The 26,092-nt window shown below is 36.9% G+C and overlaps 1 protein-coding gene and 1 pseudogene across 3 annotated transcripts; both read right to left on the reverse strand.

Moving 5' to 3' along the window:
- LOC109822498 (DNA-directed RNA polymerase III subunit RPC4-like) lies at positions 3,150–6,816 on the reverse strand. 3 transcript variants are annotated; one of them, XM_020388705.1, is made up of 12 exons: positions 6,689–6,816; positions 6,544–6,605; positions 6,233–6,288; positions 6,083–6,140; positions 5,968–6,010; positions 5,215–5,284; positions 5,089–5,144; positions 4,891–4,940; positions 4,739–4,802; positions 4,575–4,660; positions 3,904–4,113; positions 3,150–3,471 (listed from the first exon to the last, which is right to left on the reverse strand). In XM_020388705.1, exons 2-12 carry the CDS (start codon positions 6,589–6,591, stop codon positions 3,322–3,324), a joined length of 891 nt encoding a protein of 296 aa, XP_020244294.1. In that variant the 5' UTR covers positions 6,592–6,605; positions 6,689–6,816; the 3' UTR covers positions 3,150–3,321. The 3 variants fall into 3 exon arrangements, with proteins under 3 accessions (XP_020244294.1, XP_020244292.1, XP_020244295.1); XM_020388703.1 differs by lacking the exon at positions 5,089–5,144 and having other exon boundaries at positions 5,159–5,284; positions 6,689–6,815; XM_020388706.1 differs by lacking the exon at positions 5,089–5,144 and having other exon boundaries at positions 3,376–3,471; positions 3,826–4,113; positions 5,159–5,284.
- LOC109821893 overlaps positions 8,900–26,092 on the reverse strand; it is a 29,878-nt pseudogene continuing 12,685 nt past the window's right edge.

Raw genomic sequence — 26,092 nt, forward strand, 5'->3', positions numbered from 1 at the left:
TTTCTCCTCGCGATCAATCTCCAGATTCCCGGCGGCAAGAGGAGGTCCTACTCGTCCGTCTTCTACTTCGCGGCCCAGGAGCCCATAAAGCCCAACTCGCTGCTGCACCGCTTCATCGACGGCAGCGACGCCTTCAGGAACTCCAGGTTCAAGATCGTGAACAGGGTCCTGAAGGGGCCGTGGATCGTACGGAAGACCGTGGGGAAATACGCAGCGTGCGTTCTGGGCAAAGCTCTCGAGTGCAGTTACTACAGGGGGGACGGTTACCTGGAGGTGGACGTGGATATTGGGAGCTCGGAGATCGCGAGCGCGGCGGCGCGGCGGTGTCGCTGGCGTTAGGGTTCGTGGAGGAGGTGAGGGTGGATCTGGGGTTCGTCGTGGAGGCGCAGAGCGAGGAGGAGCTGCCCGAGAGGTTGCTGGGGGCGGTCAGGATATCGCAGATGCTGATGAAATCAGCGCAGTTTGTGGAGAGTTAAAATGATGAGAGAGGGAGAGAGAGGGCGGTAAAATAAGCCTGCAAACCAAATTTTATGTACGCCTACAGTTATATGAGGTCTGACGATTGTACTATTTTTTCTATTATCAAGGATGTAGACGTATACATGCATAAGTCCCGTTTAGGAGGAAGTAAGTATTCTGTGGGGTTGACGGTCCATGACATTTAATACAAGAGGAATCGCTCATTTCTCGTCTCTCTCTATCTCTCAACCTCAAATATATGGTCATCATCTTGTGCTCCTCCAAAACACTCTCCTTACGATTTTTTTGGATGGACAAAGACTGATATTCTCTCCTCTCAAACACTACCCTTGAATCCAAGTACGCCCTATGCTGACATTAACCTATAACAATAGAAGAATATATATAGAGTAAAACTCTTATAAACTTAATTGGATATATAGGAGCCTTTTGTCTACCAACTTTTTTATCCATTGATTTTTGCATTGAGATTTGTGCTAGCATATAATATAAATGAAGACACAAATATCAAAGATAGCATTAATGTGTAGCACAAATCTCAAAGCATAATGAATGGATAAAAAGTTTAGTAAACGAGTGCTCCTATCCACTTAAACCGCTAGCCCAACTTTACTTTCCAATAGTATAAAAAACCCCTTTAGTGAAAAATGTCAAAATAAAAGCTCAAACTTGTATACCGTCCTAATTTGATTCTAGGCCGAACTAGATTAATTATTCTGTCCCCGTCTATTATTTGGGCGTGACGCTGAGAAAATAGAGCAAGGCGCATTTGTCACTGTATTTTTGTACAAGGGGGGAATTAGCCTTGCAGCTTCCACAGCATTCCTAGCTCGTACAAACACTCCTTTAGTTTTTGAAGGGCTTATTTGCACCTGGATGCTTTGTGCCACTTTGGATGGTAACTGCAGGATCTCACTTCAGAGGAAATATATATCATCCCCAGGTAAATTCTTAATTTTTCCAATTGTCTTTTGGGTAAATTGCGAAGAAAAACCCTATCTATACCAACAATTGCACTAAAGTTATCTCTTGGGGTTGACACTTTTTAGAAGGATAAACCTCAGATAACACCCCTAACAACGACAAAGCTTTATCCTGAGTTTTTGGGGGCGGCTACATGAATCCCACTCTTCTTCGAGGATTCATATTCACAGAGGTCTGACTAGATTTACGCCGCACGTTGGCCACCTGACGCAACCCTCCTCTTTCACCCTGGCTTCGCAGGCAGTGAAAAAGTTAAACAGGAAAGAACAACCCTATCCCTCGTGAATTGAGGAGAGCTAACCATTAAAGCGTTAGTCTATATCTTCTCCAGTGCAGGAGTCTCAAGTCAATGGAAGAATTTCTAAATTTCTTGGATTTTTCGTGTGTTTTGGAATTTTAGGTTCCGAGCTACTTATATAGGTCCAGCCGTCCAGAAACAATCAAAAGTGTAGGTGGTCATATTCATTATACAATTTAAATGATATAAGTTAGCAGAACACCGAATCTAAAATCACAAGGATCAGTCCAACTGATGTACTAAGGTTTATTTATATAGATCTATGAGATATGGACAATGATACGAGTGGTAAAGAATACATATTAATGTGACAGATTAAAAAATATTATTACCTTTGAAAAAATTGTTTTGGAATTATCAGTGATCATAAGTAGATATAAATAGCTCAATAAGATTCAAAAAAAAAAAAAAAAAAAATCCATAAGAGAGGAGAGAGAGGCGAGGAAAGAGTCAGTTGCCCAGCTTATGTGCAACTTTTTAAGCGCGGTCGTCTTGGCAATCTCCGGCTACATGCTCCATGTAATTGATTATTGATTACTGATCTTGATCTCTTCTTGAAATAGATCTTCTATAATGACGTTTTGATTCTCCTAGGATTGGCCCTTCATACATGTAGGATACTATTTGCCGTTTCATTGATTGTTAGACGAAGCATGTTCAATTTGGATTGAAGTTTGCTTGGCCCTTCATACATGTAGAATACTATTTGGTGTTTCATTGATTGTTAGACGAAGCATGTACAATTTGCTAAGTTTTCAGTTTTCATTTTAGTGGAGTATTACAATTTGCCTCTTAACCAATTTTAAGTGCATTTCCATTAATGCAGAGCAAGGTGTGGTTCTTTATCTCCATAATATTTAGTGTCAGATCGCTTGTGAACACGAAGCCAGGGTCTAACTGGAAGCAAAAGGCTGCGCCCTTGGTGTAAGCAAATTAAGGTTTTAAAGTACTATTACACCATTTTTATCCACTAATTAATGTCCTTGTTTATATCCAAATGAAAACTACCTGAATTTAAAGAAGAATTACCTGCAGTACTAATTTCTGTTCCAGATTTGCAGTATTGGGATTGGTACAGATCTACCGAGGTAAATTTGATCGATAATTCTTCAGTAGTCTACCGCCATCAGCTTCAGCCTTCTGCATAGTTTTCTAGAGTTCAGTAAAGTTTTTCAGGGATATACAAATTTCAAATTTTGGCAAAGAGCAGAAGAACCTGTCAACTTCGAATGTTATTCCATTTTTTTCCTGTAAATTTAGTACCCTAGAACTATTGGGGTATTTTTATCTAAGGGAAAAGCATGACAATTATTGAATGCAATTTGATTAAGAATGAAGAAACATAATATACAACCAACATGTACATTTTATGATATTGCTACGTAAAACCATCAGAAACATGTCAAATTCATTTACATCATATCAAATTTTACATAGTTAAACTCTCCACACTCTAATTGATATATACAACGGATACGTGTCCGCTCAAAACTCTCGCGGAGTTGTTCTAAATAAAGATTACAATCAGAATGCACAATTTTTTTTATTAGTAAAACCGATCACGAATTTTTGATAGAGTCTAAGAGAAAATCGACGTCTGGGGTTACCACCACACTCTTGGGGACATCGGATAGAACACAACAGTGCTTTTCTTTGACATTGATCACTGCAGCATCTTGGGCAGAGCTAAAATTCTCCCCAACTGAAACCTGTGCAAGGTTGAACTATCAGTATCAGTTTCAGTATCATTTGTGGATAGACCCCCTGTAGTGCTGTTTTGCCAGATAGACCCCTTGTACTATAGACCAATTGCGGATAGAGTCCCTAAGTGATTTTTTTAAAATTTTATTTTTATCTTTTACCCCTAGGAGGTCAATTTGTAAAAAAACAAGTTTCTCTTTCGAGGGTAAAAGAGTCAAAAAGTTCAATTAGATGTTCTATCTGCAACAATAGAACTACAGGGTGTATATCTGCAATTGGGCGATAGTACAGGGGGTTTATCCACAGTAAACCCTGTTAACAAGTAATAATCAGAGGGAAACTGGATTCTTTGTTTTACTTACATATCAAAGAGCGCATCTCCAAACTTCCCTATTAACAAGTAATAATCAGAGGGAAACTGGATTCTTTGTTTTACTTACATCAAAGAGCGCATCTCCAAACTTCATCTTAATCTTTCCACTCTTGTATACCAACATTTTTCCTATACCGCCTGATGGGAGGTCCTTCAAAGTGCATCCAGTTGGCCTACTGCCTCTCCTTGTGCTCTCTGTAGTAGCAGTGCCTGGTTTAGCCAATGGAAGAGCTGTGGGTAACTGGAAAAGGAACATCGGAGGATTTGTGCTTGTTCCCTGTCAAATATCAATATTAAATAGATTATTAGGTCCTTCTATGACTGTGATATTCTAGTAAGTAAATATATTTCCGATTGTATAATATAGAAGTGAACCATGCTTCATGAATATCTGTAGAAGTTTCGGATGATTAAACTTCATCTACATCAATAAGATTTAGATAATCCTCATTCATAGTTTCTGGAACATAAAATATCAATTTTCTTTCATCATTACATATATGACATATTCTATGAATCCATGTAGAAGGTAACTTAGCTAACTATTTGGCATGATAGGAAATGAAAAATTGCAGCCTTACATATATGATATTAAGAAACCCGATAAGAAACATTGGTGTCCTGATGAAAACCTGTTTCTAATTATTTTGCCATGAAGGAATGAAAGACATGCCTTGATAGAGTAAGGAATTTCATAATTTACATTTAGGAGAAGTTCTGCATATGAGAGATGTGAACCTTTAGACCAAGATCTTCAGCAGGGGAAACGGGCATATTATCTCTACTGGTTGAGTCCTCACCAAATTCCTCTTTGTCGAGAATTTCTGAAGCAAACAACGTGCAATTTGATTTATGGTCCTTTCAGAGATTACCTAAAAAAGCCACATAGTTATCATTTATACCAGGGTCTCCCGAATATGGCCTCCTCAATGGAAGTGTGAGAGGATAATCAGAATGAGCATAGTCCTACATGAACAACCATCAAAAACAAAATCATGCCTACATTTTGGAAGGGTATATGAAAAGGAAGTGGTAAGGTTCTGCACTCACTCACCCATGGCTCAACATATTCCTTTACTGTTGGTATTGACATAACAGAATCATCTGTAGAAAGAAGAGAAAACAATTACAAGAGAATAAAAGGAAACGTCAGAGACGAAGGATAAGAAATCAAAGGTGTACCTTCATGAATGTTTTCAGCAACTTCACTTTTAGAAATACAGAGACGAAGGATAAGAAATCAAAGGTGTACCTTCATGAATGTTTTCAGCAACTTCACTTTTAGAAATATTCAACGTTGTAACTGAACTTCTAGGATTGACCTTCATGAATGTTTTCAGCAACTTCACTTTTAGAAATATTCAACGTTGTAACTGAACTTCTAGGATTGCCAAACGACCTGGCGAGTGATGAGCTTCCATGTCCAAAGGCAACTTGAACAGGGGCAGCTGCAATCACAAGGGAGGGAGGGGGGAAAAGGAACTGTCTATCAAGAATATATTATTGCAGAACTATTAGGACAGCTAAAGGCTTCATCCAGTTATGAGAAAAGCAATATCAAGAATTGCATCCATCTCAAAATTCTCATTTCAGCACTCATTCTGAACATAGCACTGATAGTTGTATAGTCATTGAATAGATGATAAAACTTGGCGTTTCCTATTTCTCCAACATTTCCCCCCATCAGTTTCATGGGTATTCAATGATAATGAATAAAAGAGCACTAATAGAATATGATGAGAGAAGTGGATATGAAATTAAGACAAACTATATCATTTATATGTTTGAGAATCAGGGGTTTGGTGCCAAAAAATATATTATAGTAAAACACAGAATTCATCAAAGAAACAAGCACAGGTTACACTGCCTAGAACCACACAGATGTGACATTTCAAGTGGAACAAATTCATACAAATCATCGCCAAAACTTGAACATGTTTTAGTGTTTACTGCTTGACAACCGGTTAGAGACACCCTAAAGAGTTGCAATTTATAATATTAGCTTCATTGCTTCAAAAAAAAAAGGATGAGCATAGGTTATTAAATCGTCAAATAATTTTGTTCCTAAACATAGCAAATATAAACAACATCACAGACATGTATAAATACAGACAATTATGTTCACACTTACATTTTCTCTCGTCCTTAGGCTTCCTCCCGAAACTGTTTTCATTCTGCCAAGCAACCCTCCATCAGAATAAGCCATTAGAATCAAAATTCACATGAAGATGCAAATGATCAATTACCTTTGCATTGTTGAGCCTCGCTAGCAACTCCTTATTAATGCGATTGTCTTCTGGTGCCCTACACAAAGCTCAAGATACACTATAAGTTCTAAAGCAAACTAAAAGAAATTAATCTAATGAAGATGACTGCAATATGCGACAAGAAAGTACTTTTTGCTCGCAACTTTTTTTGTTAGCTTCCTCGGTGGTTTTTTCGGCGTGAATTTCTGCACATAACCACATTTCAAAAATAAAAGTTCAAAAAAGTAAAACAGGGTTATTTACCTATATATCCACAAATTAACCATCTTTGCAGGTTTGCCCCAAATTCTACCACTGTTCAAATACCAACGACTTAATTTTGGGGCATTTTAGCTCGATGTTATAGAATTGGGGTTAATTAGCAAACATCAAGTTCGATAAAAAGAAACCTAACAATAAATAAATCTATCATAAAGTTCAAAAGAATTTGTGAGCCTCACCATTTTCGGAACAGGAGCTGAAGCATCATCATCTGCTCCCCTCTTCATTTCTCAGAAATTTCCTAAATTTCCATTAAAAATATTCAAAATATTCAAAGAAATTAGGGTAAATTTCACAATAGAGAGATCATAATGAGAAGCAAACCTTGGAGCAAGGGCACTTCGATAATAGAGAGGAGAGCAGTTAAATTTGAAACCCTAATTTTATTGAGGAACAAGGAGCGATAATTTAGGGTTTTGGGGATTTCAACGGGCGGATTGAGGAAGTACCCGACTAGATCGAACATTTAAATCGGGTTTAGTATTCGGTTCTGATCTCAACGCGCGTACCCGAAACGAATTCTATAGGATCCGACCCGCTCCTGAATCTAACTGCTGCGAGAAAAGGGTAAATTTCACAAGAACCCCCCTGAGCTTTGAAGTGATTTGCACAAAGAGGCTGTGTGCTTTATAATTTAGAGAAAATGCCAAAGAACGAAGTGAAATTTTCTTCTTTCCATTGTAGTTGATCTAGAGGGTAACATGATAATTTTATAAGGAAGATTTTTTTTTTCCTTTCTAATTTTTCTTTTTGCTCTTTCTTTCTTCTAGAACATTCTAAGTTATCTCATGTCATAAAATAAGAATGGAGCCTACACAATCACATATCCATTACCTTTGGGTTAAAAGATAGAAAAGAGAAATTGATGAACCTTTAATAACAATAAATATCTTTAAATTTGAAAAATGAGGTTATACGTTAATAAACTACTGTCGATACTACCATACAAAGAGAATAGTGTGTAGGTGAGAAAATTATGGGATGAAAGAGAATATCAAGTTAAAAAATGATAATTCCTCAAAAACTATATTTTCCTCTCTTTCCAAGGCTGCTATTGAATATTCTCTCTCTTCAAATAAAATGAAAATTATTTTCTCATTGTTTATGAAATTTAAAGAACATAAAAGTGATTTATTTTTCATCACATGCATTTGCACGTGTCATATTTGTAGTGCTTTTTTGAGAAAGGATGAGATACAAACATATATATGTAATATACATATATTTTGTGAGAAAATCCCCAAAGTTTTGTGGGTGGTTTCACAAAACTTTGGAGAGAGAATAGAGTAAAATGAGAAACAAGAATAATTGGAAGAAAGTTTTGCTTTATGGTTTTGCTAAGAGAGAGTTTTACTTAAGGGTGTGTTTGACAAACATCCTAAAACTAATCCCGGACTCATTCTGGGCCAATTCTAAACTAACCTGATTTTGGTCTGAGGAGAGGTGAACCAAAACAAAAGTAGTTTTAGGGGCCAATTTTGGCATTAAAAGAAGTTTTACCCAAACATATTTTTTCTCAAAATGAGGCTTTGGTCAAACCTAGCCCCATTTTAAAGAATTGCCAAACAAGAGCTTAGATCGTATTTAATGTATATATATAAAATTCTGAAAACAGTATCGTCATGAATAGTTGCAACTTAATTTGTAGTTTGTACAGTCTTCCATTGATTTTATATCTCAAAGTGCTCAGGTATATATGGTCCGGTATCTGAATATTTAGCAAGTTCTACTCCTCATTTAAAGGAAATTCAAACTTGATCTAAGTTCATATATATATCTAAAGCTAGTTTAATGTAGAAAAATGTTGATATGTTGCTTGTTCAGGTTATCTAGTGTGTAATTAGCAAAAAAATTATGGAATGATGTGATTTTAAGCCGCGTCCTTAGGTTGGAGCCTAGGGTGTCACATTAGATTCATTTTTCCACACATATATATACTGGTTGGATTGCACGTGCAATGCACGTGGTAAAATTTTTATTATTTATTTAAAATTTAAAATTTTATTTATAAAGATTTGTTATTAAATTATGGAATGTAAGTAATGGATCAAATATATAGGCATAATCTAAACATTCAACATTTGAACAATGAAATTACATTTATTAATTGTTTGGGCGATAGTACACTGGTTACATCTATAACGTGATTGATTAATCAAATATCGTCACAAAAATATACATAGTAGTAATGTTTGATGACGTGGATGTAAGTCCAAGCTCATGGCATTCGAAGCTTGACTAAGCCTTTACAATACGTAATATGTGAGTACATATATTCACGCATGAAAATTTCACAATCCCATATAAATTCCAAAACACTCATTAAACTTTGTCTAAGGGTAGGGGATTTGAAATGTAAATGGGAGAACAATCATCAGATATAATCAAAGAATGTCAACACATCCAAATACCAATAGGTGAACACCCTTTGCTGCAAATCTCGAAATACTCTTGGATACTCAAAACATATGCAAACACAACAAGAAAATGAAATCAACACATTCAAACATTAGATAAACACATCTAATACTCTTATCAATACCATTCAGCAGCTCCAAGAACAAAACTGTAAAGTTTACTCAAGTTGTAAGCTAAAATATCTTTTTCAGTGAACTACAAATAGATACCAACAAACAACACCTGAAACTGTAAATAAAATTTCCCAAAAAAATTTAAAAAGAAAAAGAATAGGAATTTTACGGTCAAACCGTAAAATAAAGATTCAATAGGCAACTCAAGCAAATACTACACACACACACACACACACACACACACACACACACACACACACACACACACACACACACACACACACACACACACACACACACACACACACACACACACACACACACACACACACACACACACACACACACACACACACACACACACACACACACACACACACACACACACACACACACACACACACACACACACACACACACACACACACACACACACACACACACACACACACACACACACACACACACACACACACACACACACACACACACACACACACACACACACACACACACACACACACACACACACACACACACACACACACACACACACACACACACACACACACAAAATAACAAATTTATATTAGTTTCTCCTTAATCACATACATATACAAGGAATAAGATAAATCTAACAGTTATATAGAGAACTTTTTGATGTAAATGTAGGTTTGGCAAGAACATATGTGGGGTTGCTCATATTCTTTTGGGTCTCTTGCAATGTTAGATTTATTTGGCAAAATGTATTTCCACAGACATCTATTACGCAAGTAAGCTCATCAATTTTAACAAAAGAAACTGTGAAGAGGGGGACTATGATATCTTCAAAAGGAGAAATAATATACCTATGACCCGACAAGGTAAGTCGAGAAAAATGCAATTAAAGATATTGACCAAGAAAGGCAGCTCACAATACATGAGCGAGTCTAGCTCACGATTGTATATAAAACACCAAGTGTGGCAAGGCCTGTAAATTGAACAGACCTACACATAAAGTCATTAGTATTTAGCAAGTTTAGTTGATGACCAGAGTAATGTTCAGTTAAGCAGAAGAGATTGATTAAGTCAAGGCGGTAATTTTGTGGTCCGCAGGAGATGAGAGGAAAAGTTGGAGAAGCAGAAGAGATTGATTAAGTCAAGGCGGTAATTTTGTGGTCCGCAGGAGATGAGAGGAAAAGTTGGATGACTCACTTCATAGCTTCTTTGTCCAGTTGTATATGTAACCCGAGGCTCTTTTACAGTGTCTTGATGATTGAGATATTATGTTTTGTTTGTTTCATGAGATATAATCGTGGAGGGATTATATAGTAGCATGCATGATTTTTATAATTAAAGTGTGTGGGAATAACACACTATATTTGCATCAAGCAAATTCTTCTGTATCTGATGTGGGACAGACATTGTCGCAGTGGAATAGAGGCATGGCCTAATATCATGCATCAAGAATCATCGGTTGCTAAAGTTTTTGGGTCAAGGGTGTTAGAAAGATTTGAGTCAAGACTCATGATGTGGGAAGAAACACAGAGGAATGATGATATTTGTTGGAGTGCTTTCTCCAAGCTATTGAAGCAATCGAGTCTTGCACTTCTCAATGCCTACACGAGGCCAAGATTTCCTTATGGTGCTTAGGAGGTGAAGAGTCTTCTCTTAGAAGCTCTCATCTCTGATGATGCAGCTGAGTCCCAAGCTAAGAGTTTCGAACAAGCCAAACAAGATTGTAGTTAGCTAATCTCTCTTAATTTGACCCCTTTGTTTCAATTTGACCATGTTAATTATTAGGATATAAAAAAAGTATATACTAATAGAACATGACAAATACATCCAAATGATTATATAAATGATTATATGATTATCGCAACGAAAGTTGATTATTTTATCAAAAATTGATGATTGTTTGACTAAAAGTTGAAGACCAGGTGTTAAATGTCACTTCTAAACCTTAGGGAGATATTTTGTTATCTCTACAAATTATAGTAGAACTTTTGTAATTTATCCGGACAACTGGAATAGGAACAAACCTGATGAACGAAAAGGAGCTGAGGTAGTTCTTTTATCTTTGCTTTAAATTCAGCCTCTTCATCCTCATCTCTTTCCAATGAGAGGTCCCATATTCTGGAAATATAAAACAAACACGATTTAGATAGGACTACTAAAAAAAGTAAGTTCCATGACATTTTTGCTTTTTTGCCTTCTATGTAGTTGATGGTAAAGAAAATAACTTTCGTCAACTGATTACCTACAGATGAGACAACCAAAATGGATGCTTCGTGTGTGCTCCATTCTATTAATGTAATAGGTTGCTTATGGTACTCAAAGTGTGAAACAAAGGAATCATCCTACTGATGTAAATGGATGCATGTTAAGCTTTGAACTCGTGCAAAGAAATAAACATAACAAAGCAAAGTAGTTTTCCCTGTCAACAAATTACAGAGAGGATATACTGACAATCTCAACCCACCACAGCAGGTTTCATGGAACCTAATCTAAATACCGGAGCCATTAATGGGTCAACCTAATGTGATGGGTCAACCTAATCTGAAATTACTTGAACCAAATCTGAAGTGTGTATGGAAAAGGATTAAGGGGCTTGACTGAGATAAGCACTTTATACTTAATGATGAAACTGAATGGCATGTATGTTTACTGAATTGTGAATCAAGATAACATTCTAGAATTCACAGTAGTAGCATTATCTATTAACGTTTTCTCTCAAGAGTATTGGATGTTGGCTGTTCAATAATTTTAGGAACCATTCATTACAAAAGAAGATTCGAATTATTTAAACAGTTGATATATGATCAATATTATTATGTCTAAGAAAACCACTCTGAACATAGTTCCAAAGTGATAGTACTATTGGGAGGATATGCACATTAATAAAGAATTTGTAATTATCACCAGTGAACTGGATAGAAAGATTGCCAGAGCTAGCATTCATAAAGTCATAATGGTAATTTTCTCTAACAATTTGGTGTTAAGTACTATAACTTCAAGAAAATTTATATCAATATCAATAGCACATAGTAGTTAAGCCGTGAAGCAATTTGAGCTTCACATACCTTAATAGCATGTGAAAAGCCAGTTTGGTAAACTGAATTCCTAGCAATCTCACATAAATCACATGCACTTTACCCATAAGAAAAACATTGTAAAAGGATTTCAATGATAATCCAGAAATAAGGAATTGTTGCTCAACAGAGATATTGCAAGGCTAATCTGGGCAAACAACTACGGTAAGATAATAACTTGGAATGAAAACTAACTGACAAGTCTGTACAAACACAAGCATGTTTGCATAGCAGTACATTTGCATCACGGCACAACATAACATGCATGAAATTAATTTTGTCTCAATAAGCAAAAAATATTTCCATATGCGGACAACCTAATTGGAAAAATAAAATCTCAGTCAGTTAAATATGATAGATTTAAAATGATATGCAAAGGATCATTACTAAGGAAGACGCGTTATTATGATAAATTAATTATATTAGCTTGGATGAAAAAAGTTTAGCAATAAATGTGACACATACCTGCTCAGGAGTTTTTTCCCCAACTACTGCAATCCTTCACTATTATTACTTACAAAATGAAACAACTCGAGCAATCCTTCACTATTATTACTTACAAAAGGAATACATAAATGATATGTAGTGTCAATACTCATTTTATATAAATACCGTATATTTTGTTTCTGGTTTTCCCCAACCACTACGTTCTGGTCTAGACCTTCCAAGTGTAGGTGCACCGGATAGTGCAACTATTTCCTGAAGCAACAAAATAACGTTCTGGTCTAGACCTTCCAAGTGTAGGTGCACCGGATAGTGCAACTATTTCCTGAAGCAACAAAATACATTTCATGCATGTCAAACAATCTATAAGGTGCACCGGATAGTGCAACTATTTCCTGAAGCAACAAAATACATTTCATGCATGTCAAACAATCTATAACCTACAAAATGTTAAAGAGATTCATATAACATTAGCATCAATTTTGATGCAAGTGTGAACCTGGTCATTAAGTCCCGTTCTGTAGAATACATTTTGTAAATGTTAAGCATGTGAAGGTGGTCCAGCATCTAATTGGAAAGTAAAAAAGTGAATTATTAATTTGAAATGAAGCCTGAGCTATATAAGATAGAGAAGCACAAAGTCAGAGTGTTAAACAAGAAAAAGCATTATCCAATCACCTGGACCAGCATAAATTGCATATACCATATCACTTCTTTCATGTGTTTACATTATAATGGGATGAGATCTGGAAGACGAAATTTATGCGAAGTTATCCTTCCTCAATTTTAATTAGATTCATGCTCGTCCATTAAGCATAAGCATTTTATTGTATCAATTATCCATTATAATAGTGGGTGTACGAATCCTAAAACGAAGTTTTTAGTGAAAAGGTGTTAAAGATATAAGTGAAAATGAAATTCAATTTGCAATCAAGATTACAGGTATGCAGTTGCTGATTTTTTTGTTACAATATCAGATGCATGGGGACAAATTTTAAAGCACATCAACTGTATTCCATAGCTTAAACAATAAAGCATATGCAATATTGAAGTTTATTAGACAAAAAATAAAAAAATAAAAAAAAATAGTTCAATTAAATACATGTGAAAATATGTAATTTAAGTGACTGTTTTTTTATTGATTTTCCCATATTATCATATTAATTTTAAGAAACATGGCTAAAAAAGTACCAGTAATATTGATTTATTTCTTTAATTATTTCAGGAGAAAAATGATCATTTTTTCAAGTGTAGGTTGTGACAACTGTTTCCTCAAGTAAATAATGAAGTAAAGTTTATGAAACTACATTAAAAACAACTAACAACAATGCACTTATGGGAAAAGCATATGTCAACAAAATGCACCAATCAGAAGAAGGAAAAAAAAGTCAGCTGATTTAGGAATATATTTTTTTTCCTGGTGATCACTATGTCAATGGTGAAAAACTTGGAAAATCAGTGGGTCAACTATCAAGAGGCAAATATATGAAGAAAATAAAAACCAAATGCACATAACACTTAATGTAGTTTAGCATCACACCAGGAAGTTTCCTCTCTTCTGGACATTGCTCAAGTCCAGTAACATCTACTCTTCCATACTTCATGGGAATCTTGGGGCCGCCAGCCTCCTGAGAAATAATAATAACTCAATTATGAATAACTAACAATTCTGAACTTTGATCCTAAGTTAATATAATGAATAGACATTTAAAAAGAAAAGGAAAGTAGACCTCCACAGCTGTAGCACTTGCTAACTGGAATAGATCAACATAAGTAACACCTGGGTACTTGTCCTTGATAGGTTGAATAAGCTTTAAAGCATTCACAAGGCATGTTACCATTATCATGATCTTTGAATATTACTAAGCAATGAGATTGTGTATTAAAATGCTAATGAAGATATACATTACCAACATTGGCTGCATCTTTAAGTTCAACTTCAAATCGTAGACTTCCATTAGCTCCTCATCTTTTTGGCCATTCTTCAATATTCTTGTCATATGTACTCGCATCATGTGCTAAGTCATTCATGTTTTCGTCGAAAGTTACCTTAGTCATTGATTTCATTAAACTTTAAGCGTTACAAATGAATTCAAATAACAAAAGAACAAAAGATTACAACTTTCTTGAAAATAAACACAAGATCCGTTTATCGGCTCCTGCTTGCGTGGGTTCTTTGCCGGTGCCGGGGTTAATCCGTGGACGACCGCGAATCAGGTCCGGTTGATGGAAAATTAGGCAGAGCTTCTACCTCACCAAGGGGGTATTTGCTTGAAGTCCTGAAATCGACGAAGCGAAATCAGGGCTCTTCTCGAGATTAAGACAAAGCCTAATCTCAAGGAACGGACGTACGGGCTTCAGATCCTTCGAATGAGCTTCTTCTTTGGGCCGAAGTTCGCCGGGATCTCGTTCGCCTTTGCTGAAATTTCGTGCTCCTTGACTCTCCAATCCAGCAGCACCTCGTCCTCTTGGTAAAATTCCAGATCCCGAAAATGGAGGCCTTTGGCTCGTATTTATAGGCCCCGGATGCGGTTATTTTGGATGAGAACAAGTGATTTGGCTCTATCATCAGTTAACAACAGCCTAACCACCTTTGGGGATGATATCAAGTCAGTTAGGAACCCCTGGAACAGATAAATCCTGTGAAAACAACATCAAAACCGTCAAAACGCGTTTCGGGTTCCGTACTTGCGCTTGCGCCGGTCGGATCAGTCCGACCTGCGCTTGTGAGCAGGTCGGCGATTGATCCGACCTGCACTTGTGCGTGTCGGATTGATCCGACCCGCACTTTTTGCCGGGTCGGATGCAGATGCCGAACCTGGCACTTGTGGGGCGGGTCGGATCAGAATCCGACCTGCACTTGTTGCAGAGTCGATGGATCGCGAGCCTGCACTTGTGGCAGGTGCGGGTCAGATCCGAGCATGCCGTTGTGGCAGGTCGGGTATGATCGCGACCTGCGCTTGTGGCAGGTCGGGTTGAATCCGGTCTTGCGTGTTCGCGCAGTTTGGGCGACTCGTTCTTGTTATGTTCCCTTTCTTCGGGATTTTCTCTTTCCGCGTGTTTGGCCGATTTGTTGACTTGTATGGGCTTCGCCGCAAAGAACGCGATACGTTCGAATGCGGCCGCTTTAATTAATATAAGCTTGTGTTGATGCGATGCGTGCAGACTAATTGGCGTGCGCAGGTTGATTTGAAGTACGCAGCAGTTGACGCGCATGCACGAGCTGATTTGACGTACACGCGTTGACCGGCGCGCACGAGCTGATTTGATGTACGCGCGTTGACCGGCGCGCACGAGCTGCTTAGGTGAGTCTTCTTGTCTCGCCAATTCATTGTTTCGAGTTTCGTGCGGGCTCTCATAGGCAATTTTAGACGCCTACAGATACCCCCTCTAAAGTGTTTCAGCCTCATTCTTTTATGGAGGAGTCTGAAATGCTTTGGATATGATGGATCCCCACCTTCAGTCAGTGTTAAGGGACCTACTGATGATTTCGATTCTTGACTTCTCCATATCTTAGCATATTCTGTGTTTTATCGGATAGCTAAGATTTTCCCGGTACTGCGTTTATCGTCTGACCGTTATTGAAGCTTTGAACCGAATTTGGTGAATAGATTTTTGTTGATGTGTCGTTGAGTTGACTTTCGGTGAGTAGACTTTCCGAATTGATCGGCGTTGACTCTTTATCGCAACGCGTTGACTGGCGTTGACCTAGGGCCACGCGTTGACCGACGTTGACCTTAGGGTTTCGCATTAACCTGAGGAGAACCAGTTTATACTCGTGTACTCCTGGGAGTTTCGGGAATCAGTTTAACCTCATGTACCCGTCGGAGGTTGCCAGGTTATCCTTAAGAATTATTATATGTAATATTCTCCAGGAACTTCCTGTCAAAATGGGAAATAGTTTAGACTCGTGTTTGCCAATTGGAGTTTGGATTTCGAATATTCCGATAATAGGCGAAAATATCTCGAAATTACTTGGGAGACGGAATTGAACTCCGAAAATTCCAAATCTGAGTGAAAATACCGCCAAATCATTCGGGAGACGAAATTGAATTCTGAACATTTTCAATATGAGCAAAAATGCCGTGAAATTATCCGGGGTTGAACTCCGAACGTTTCGAAAACGGACAAAATCAGGCGAAATATAGCAAAACGGGTCCAATAAGAGTCTGACCCGCGTTCACACGGGTCAGATGGATCCGACCCGTGTGCCCGCGGGTCGGATTGATCCGACTCGCGTGCCCGCGGGTCGGATTGATCCGACCTGCGTGCCCGCAGGTCGGACAATTCCAACCCGCGAAACGCGAGTCGGATGAAGGCGCAGGGGATCAAAAACCCCCCTTTCTTTCCTGTTCGGTTCCAACTCCTTGTTCTTCTACAAATTTCGGTTCCAGCTCCTTCCCCAAGCTTCATCTCTTCAAGAACTCCTCTACTACAGAAACTCTTTTCCTTTAAGAACTTCCAAATCCCTCAACCTTGCTAAGGACAAAAGGCTCTTGAGAGGTTTGGAGCTTGGCCGAAATTTTCTTCTCTTCACAAACAAACTAGGGCTTTGGAAATTTTGAGATTTTCTTCTTCTTCAAACTCCAACCTTCTTGAAACTCGGGTAAGCTTCTCATCATGGCTTTGATTTCGGTTTTGATTTCTTGATTTTGAACCCATGGATTTTGATGGTTGAAGCCCTAATTCTTAAAATTTGGGGAAGAGAACTGAAACTTGGTTGATCTTTGGGTAATGGCCGAATTTTTGCTTTGGTTGTGTTTATGGCTTGATGTTGCAGTCCCCAACTCTTTAATTTTAGGAGAAAACCGAAAATTTTGGATTGGGTTTGTTCATGGCCGAAATTTTTGTTGATTGTGTGAGCATGGCTTGTGTTGGCCGAAATTTCTTGGTTGATTGTGTTCATGGAGTTTCCAGAGAGTCTATTAAAAGCCTTGTTCTTTGTAGAAGATGAATCTCCTGCACTATCTTTTCTACCATGCTGATTATATATTGAATGCTTTGAAGATAATTTGCCTTTGTTCGACATGCAATTCTGCTTTTGATTGTTTTGTTGGCTCTTGAAAGGTGAGTTAAAACTGCACTCATGCTCTTTTGGTCTAATGAATTCCTAGAGGATGAGCTTAATCCCTCCCTTCTCTGGACATTAAATTTAGCCTGGATCGCCCAAGAAATGGATTTTCCCTTACCCTTTACGTCAGTTAGATTAGGTTCACGAACATCTGGAGACCGTCTCAATGCTGCACTGTCTTTCGAACCATTCCAACTTTTGTTCAAGGGTTGCCCTCTAAGATACCTAAAATTAGTTGAAACCCGCAACTCCATTGGTCTCCTAGTGTATCCATCGGTTTTAATGATGGCCGAAGAACTGGCTTGAATTTGCACTTGCATATGGTTTGAGCTTTGTATATGACTGAATTTGTATATGATTGAACTCATGTATATAGCCGAATTTTTTCTTCGGTTGATGACTTGAATCTGATCTTGTGTATGTATTTGAATGAGAATTCCCTGAATTTGGTTGTACATGGTTGAACCTGGTATACTATTGAGTTCAAACTCGTATTTTTTTGTAAATTGTTTGTCATCATCAAAAAGGGGGAGATTGTTGGCCTTCTTGTTTTGATGATGTTTAACAAACAATTTATTACTAATGTTGTTTGTCTAGTGTTTGTGCATTCCTATGTATTGTAGACAAACAACGTAGTTGGAGGATGGATGGAATAGAGCTTCAACGATCATATCCAATGGAGGTTGGCGGAATAGTGGAGTGAAGCCTACACAATTCAAAGTTAAAGATCAAGTTCAAGCTTCATCCGCATGTGTACCAAGTTGAGCTACAATGAAGATCAAGATCAAGCTTGGGTAATCTAGTTTAGATTTTATATTATGTGTGTTAAGTACCTTAAGCTCAATATCATATACACACACGTATTTGGTTTCTATATATATATATAGTTATATATATACATGCATGGTTTTGAGTTTTCATGCTTTGGACACACTTGCAAAATACATGATTTTTCACAAATGGAAATTCAATTTGAGAAATTCTTTTTCTAACATGTTTGTTTTCATGTTTATAAACATTTCGCAAAGTTTCATCAAGTTTGGAATTGATTTATTATGTTTAATGAAATTTACAAAATCATGTTTTTGTTCGTGCATATGTTCGTGCATGTTTTACAAAACAGATGAGTTTTCATAAATGAGAAGTGGTATTCAAGAAATTCTTTCTTTTACATATTTATCTACATGTTTAGAAATTTCTCTCAAAAGTTTACTATTTTTGGAGTTGATTTACTATGCCCAATTGATTTTACAAAATCGTGTATGTCAGCAGTTTTTTAGAAACTGTAAATCTGTGTTCAAACATTTATTTCTCTCAACTGGGAAATTATTTTTCATAAATTCTTTCTCTAACATGTTATTGTACATGTCTATAACCTTCTCACAAAATTTTATATTTTTTGGAGCTGTTTTACTATTTTTAATTGATTTTACAAAACTGAAATGCATTGCTACAGTACCCACGGTCGACCGGTACGGTCGACCGCCAAACTCTCTGGACGTTACTCAGCTTTAAATATGGCTCACGGTCGACCGCACCGGTCGACCAAAGTTACTGTAGCAGCCGACCATTACACAGTAACGACTAGTTGCTGATTTTTGTTTTTTAATGGTTTTTTGGGGTTTTTGGGGTTGGTTTCTTCAAGCCTATATATACCCCTTTGTCATAACTATTTTCTATCATCTAAGAGAGTTTTTAACCAAGTTTAAAAGAGTTTTAACAAGGGTTTTAGTTTGGTTTAAGTGTGTTTAAGATCCTTTTAAGCATTTGGAAGTTTGAGTTTGAGAAATCAATTTCACAAGGGCTTGAGGAGATCATCTATTGGTGTTTGAGCATCCAACTATTCTCCTTCTACCTCTTGATCTATTAAGAAGTTTTCTAACTCTTTTCTCTAGTAATTTTATTATTGATTTTCATATTCTTATTATTGCTAGTTTGCTATTTGAGTTAGATTTGATTTTATCTCATTGTTACACACACCCACTTGAGCTTATTGTATTTACATTCATAATATATTTTGGGTTGGTGAGAGTTGTAACAATTGAGTGTGAGCTTTCATTGTGTTCTCATCCATAGTAGAGAACAAAAATTTATTGTATTGAGCCTTATTGTGAGATTCACTTTGTAATACACTTGTACACCGAGAGAAATGTGTGGCGAGAGTCGGGGATCATCCTAAGAGGAGTGGCGTCGGTTGACGAACCTAGGGAGAGGTTGTAACCGAGCACTTGAGGGAGACACGTCTAGTTCAACACTTGAGAGGGTATAGAGTGGGATTGCAAGAGTGGTGATTTTAAAGTTTTCGGTTAGCTAGAAAATCGAGTGTGAGGTGTAAACGTTATTCGGGTGAACGTAGAAAACCCGGTTGTGATAGTAGATTTCTCCCCGAGAGTGGGGAGCGGAGACGTAGGACGGAATGTCCGAACTCCGTGATCATATTATGTGTTTACATTGTTTATTTTGCACTATCACATTTGTAGTTTAATTATATCACCTTTGTGTTAGTTTATATATCCTTGCACATACATTGCCTATATCTCTTTGTTAGGATATATCTTGTTGTTTATATTGCTTATCCTGGTTCATATATATTGTTGTATTTCATACTTGCTAGGATAACTTGTTATTAGTTTTAATTGGCATAAAATCGGATTAGATTAGCATAAGACCCTCCCCCCCCCCCCCCTCTCTAGGGTCTAACAACATCTTCACACATAAGAATCTTAATATGAGGCAACGAAGATGGTTAGAGCTTATAGCAGATTACGGTCTTGATTTGCAATATCACTGAGGATGGGTAAATGTGGTCCCCAATCCTTTGAGCAGAAAACTAGTGGCGATGAGGCTTACTAGATAGCCAGAGGTGTTAGCTAAGTTCTGGAGGATGAATATGGATATTATTCTACTAGAGCAAGGAGACAATTGATAAGCTTGTAGTTATAGTTGACCTTAGTAGATTGGAGTAAGGCTATCTAGTTAGAGGATGCTCGGTACAAGAAATTCAAGACACATGTGGAGTCTGAAGAGATGACTTATCTACAAGTATATGAGGATGGATCTTTGCATTTCCATGGTAGACTATGTGTGCCTAAGGGTGATATCAGGAGAGAGTTGATGGAGGAGCACACAGTTTAGTGCTTCTATTCATTGAAATAGAAAGAAGATGTGTCGATACTTGAGATAGTATTACACTTGGTAGAGTTTTCTTAAAATAACAACTACCACGCGAGCATCCATATGGTGTCTTATAAGGCTCTATTTGGGAGGAACTGTAGATCTCCTACCCATTAGGATGACTTGCGGAGAGAGAAACGTCTGTTAGGACATGAGATGATAGTGTAGATAGTAGAGAAGATAAAGATGACACGGGGTCACCTTAAGTCTCTTAAGATAGGCAAAAGAGCATGGTTGATGCTAAAAGAAGACTACTACAGTTTCAGATTGGAAAGCATGTCTTCTTGAGGATGTCTCTACTAGAGGATTATTAGATTTGGCAGGCGTAGAAAGCTTAGCCCCTATTTTATCAGTCCATTCGAGATATTAGAAAGAGTATGAGAGGTGACAATACCGACTAGAGCTGCCTCCATCCTTACAAATGAGTACATGATGTGCTCTACATATCATAACTTTGACGGTATGTGTGAGATTAGACCCACGTCATAGGCATTGCAGAGCATCTGGGACGAACCTATCATATGAAAAGTAGTCGATGGCTATTTACGGAAGTTGTTCCACAGTAAAGCCGTGGTTAATGCATAACATTTCATGGATAGACATTTTAATAAATGCATAAAATGTAGGTTTTAATAGAGGGGGATTGTCGGAGAATATAAAATTTATATAAGTGAATTTATGCACATACCTAATATCCTAAATTATGTATGGGCCCATGGCTAATACTTTACTTAAAGCCATGTTCCGAAAATGGTTTACGGGAACACTGACTTATATACATAAAAATATTCTTCTCTAACTCAAATAACATATAATAAAACATGAATGTTAGGTCTCATGTTTATGAGCCTATTGTCTAATCTGGTTTTGATGATTAACAAACAATTCCTAACACCACCTCCTAGTATTTTTGTTTGCTTGCTAGGTGTCCTAGACAAGTGTCTAGTTGGAGGTTGGATGAACTTGAGCTTTAACGATGATATTCATGAGGTTGGAGGAAATTGAAATGAAGCGTGATATCATTCAAGTCAAAGACACACTATCGCTTCATCCTCACTACCAAGATCAAGATTAACGAAGATTATTTGCTTGGGTATAGTGTTTTTAGGTTTTTACTTTATGTGTTTATACTTAAAGCTCAAACCATACATGTACACGTTATTTCGGTTTATCGTATTATATATATATGGGAATATATCATGTTTTTAGATTATTGACTTAATTATATTGTTTTACATCTTTTCTAAAGTCTATTAATCCATTTAAAAGTATCTCAAAACTTTTTTGAAATAGTTTCATCAAAATCAAGTGTTCAACAAACTCGTATTTTTGACCATTTTTTTGTAAAATAGTGAGTTTTCACAAATGAGAAATGCTATTTTAGAAATTTCTCTTCTAACATGTTTATTTTCATATGTATAAACATTTTCCCATTTTTTACTATTTTTGGAATTGTTTGCTATTTTAAATCGAATTTAGAAAATTAAATTTTTAGCAAAATTCAAGTATTTGCGCTGTATGAGTTTTTCAGTCGACTAAATGCTTGGATCAGTCGACCGAACAGTTTTTCAGTCGACCGATGAAACTTTTTAGTCGACTTTCCTAGGTCTGAGCACAGTTCGGTCCAAACCGAAAAAACCGACCGAACCGACCCGAACCGACCCGAACCGACCCGAACCGATCGGTTTAAAGAGTAGGGCGGTTCGGGGCGGGTTGAAAATTTTTTAACCCGAACCGACCCGAACCGACAGAATACCCTATGATCTAAATACTTATTCTTCTCAAACCCGACTCGTTCCTAAAGACAGTCTCAGACTCTCAAACCCTAAACGCCTAAACTTCCCTTCCCACTTTCCCAGTCGCCTCCTCAATTCCTCTCTCTCACTCTCTCTCACTCTCTCTCACTCTCTCTCACTCCTCAGTCCTTAGTTCCACGGTCCACCTCTCTCACTTCCTCTTCCTCTTCTTCACTTCCGCAGTCTTCATGGCCGAGGCCGAAACATCTCCTCAGGCTCAGGATCTGTCTCCGGCTTTGGGGGGACACCCGCACCCGTCGTCGTCACTGAGGCCGAGGTATAAACTTTATCTTTTGCTCTTCTTCAACCTTCTAACTGCGATTATTCTTTAATTTTGATTTATTTCCTTGGATACAACAGCTAGTAAGTTGAGATATCGGCCTATCAGTTTCCTGTTCATTTATGCACTCATATTCTCTTATGATTTCTGAGTTTGTGCTTTGATAACGATCCTTAATTTGTTTTCTGGTATATATGTTTTCATGGATGATGATTTTGTTCCTTTTTTCCCCTCTTGTTTTTCCAAATTAAGTTGGCAACCCCTGAAATACTACTATTTAATATTCATGGGATCCCTTACCCATCACGATATATTCTATTTGTAGTATTTGGCAAGTCTACTGTTTAAATCATTCTGAAAATGAAGTTAGAACCGAAAAACCGAACTGAACCGCATCGAACCGACTTGCAACGGTTCGATTCGGTTTTGAATTATATGCGGTTCGGATCGGTTGTTCAAAATTTGGTAAAAACCGACCCGAACCGAACCGTGCTCAGCCCTAGACTTGCCAGAAGTAGTTTTTATAGCATTAGTTTTGTCAGTCGATCAGTCGACCGACCACTAGTGTCAGTCGATCGAATGGTATTTTCAGTCGACCGACCAATTCTTTTCCAGTCGGCTGAAACATGTTTCCATTACTATAATGGCTAGTTGATCAGTAGACCAAAAAAATCAATTAGACGACTGATTTGCTCTTTTTCTAGTAACAGCTAGTTTTTAGCTGATTTGTTTTATTTTGGTTGAGAGGCTATGAATAGCCCTCAAGACTTATTTGTGAAAGGACTATGGAAGTATAACAGAGTTTTTGCAAGTCTGCTTCAAGAGTTTTGAGAAAGTTTAAATGTGTTTGTTTATGTGGAAAGAGTTTCACAAAGAGAAAGATCTCAATTTCGTATTTGAGGCGTTCATCCTCAATTCTCTAACTCTCTTTGTTTTGGAGAAGTTTTCTAAACTCTTCCTCTAGCTAAATAATAATTTGATTCTCATATATTTATACTAGATTGATGTGAGTTTGATTTTGTTTTACTCATTGTTTACACACACAACCACTTGAGGTTAAGTATTTCACATTTAGGGGCTGTTTGGTTGGTTTCCTAAAAACCAAGAAAAGGAAATCGGTACAAGGAAATCAATAAAATAATATTTTTATCCATTTCCATCCCTAAAACTCACCCACAACATCCAATAAAATATTATTTTTATCCTCCAACTCATCTTATTTCATCTCCTTTCTTACCTTTAAAAATAAACCAAACACAAGAAATATGTCACATCATCCAACTCATCACATCTCATTTTTAAAAATCACACACATCATCCAATAATATTGTGACAACTCATCTCATCTCATTAAACATTCCTTTCCACCCATTTCCTCAAAAAAAAAACAAGAAATTAATTTCCTTAAGTACATGTCACATCATCCAATAATATACCTCCAACTCATCTCATCTCATCTATTTTCTTATTTTTAAAAACGAACCAAACACAAACAACCTCAAAACATCATCCAATAATATACCTCCAATTCATTTCCTTATTTTTTTAACCAACCAAACAACCTCAAAACAAGTTTTTAAAAAAATCACTCACATCATCCAATAATAAGGTGACAACTCATCTCATCTCATCTCCTATTCTATAATTTCCTTTTTTTTAACCAACCAAACAACTTCAAAGTAATTATAATAGGAAATAGGTTTCCTAAAGTTTGATTTCCCAGTTTTTTTGGCCAAACGAACAGGCCCTTAGTATAATCGGGTTGTGTGAGTGTTTCATTGAGAGAGCTTTACATTTCATTCTTATTTGTCTTGGAGAACAAATCATTTATTCGAACTTATTGTTAAACACATTGTAATACACAAGGATACTCAGAAGAGTGGTTGGGAAAGACCAGTGTTAATTTTAAGAGGAGTGGGTTAGTTGTAAATCCTAGTGAGAGGTTGTAATTCTAAACACTTGAGGAATGTGACATGAGTAGTCTAACACTTAGAGAAGTGTAGCTTGTGTGATTGACATTCTGTGAGTTGTAAAAGTTATCAGTGAACTTGGAAACTGTTATTGTGTAGTATTTGAGATATAGTGGAGATCTCCTCGAGGTGAGGAGTGGAGACGTAGGTCGAGGGTTGACTGAACTCCGTGATCATATCGTGTATTTGCAATTGTCATTTGCGTACTATTTCTCTTTATATCCTGTACTTATTGTTTACATAGCCTATTGTCTCTTGCTTATCCTTGCATATTTTATTTTATATCATATTGTTAGGAAAATTGCTTTATAAGTTTTAATTTGGCATCAAAATCGGATTAGATTAGCAATTAGCCTATTCACCCCTCCCCCTCTAGAGTACTTTCAATGAAGTGCTGGGGGTAATATGTGGTAGTGTTTTCTTGATACATATAGTTAGAATCTTTAACTTTGTCATTTTTAATTTAGTTTTCATCTCTTCTTTTAGATCTATTAAATACACTTACACATGCACAATTTTTTCACTTTGCATGCTTGAAACTCCCCTGGGATTTTCACACACTAGGACTCAGGGACTGCTCTTTCTTCGTAGGATTAAGAGTATTTTGAGGAGTAGGCCCAACAATAGTGATCACCGTTCCATATTATAATTTTCTTCAGCTTCAGTTTCAGTTGTTTAGGTAGTTTATTTGTTTAAGACTTTCCATTGAGCCACTTGTGGCCTTTTCAGCCAATGGTATATTTCTTACTCTTTTTTTATTGTGGATAGAGGTAGTTGAAATTTGTATATCTGAAGATCTCTTTATTTATAACCATATCTTCCTTTTGCTATCTTAGTTACATACTATGTTGTGTAGCTTTCTTGTTATATATCTGTGTACATGATGATCTAGAGACATGAATGTAATCGTAAGGTCGTATCGTCTTCCTAGTTACGTTCTAATTTATATAATTTTTAGAACCGAGGCATGACAAGATTTTTATTGATATCATAGCCATGTTTTTGCACCTATCTACCCAAAACATGAAATGTAAATATCCACAAGAAATTAAATAGTCATTCATTTGAACCTCGGGAAGTATCATCTCATATAGTCTAAATTAAACATACGGATAAACATACACCAAGGAACCATGACGGATTCAACCCAAATTTGGTGTGTTGGGGTTTTAGAATATGTAGATCAAGTTCAACGGAGCGGATCATCCACAAAGCAGCTCAATCAAGTGATCATCAATGGGTAAGAAACTTAGTGGACGTCCACTATATATATATATATATATATATATATATATATAGAGAGAGAGAGAGAGAGAGAGACTCTTTCTAAAATTTATAACAGCTACTTAAAAGTATATCACAATCCGTGGGCCATTCGCATGCCATTTTTT

This window comes from Asparagus officinalis, chromosome 8, assembly GCF_001876935.1.
Source record: "Asparagus officinalis chromosome 8, Aspof.V1, whole genome shotgun sequence".
NCBI lineage: Eukaryota > Viridiplantae > Streptophyta > Magnoliopsida > Asparagales > Asparagaceae > Asparagus > Asparagus officinalis.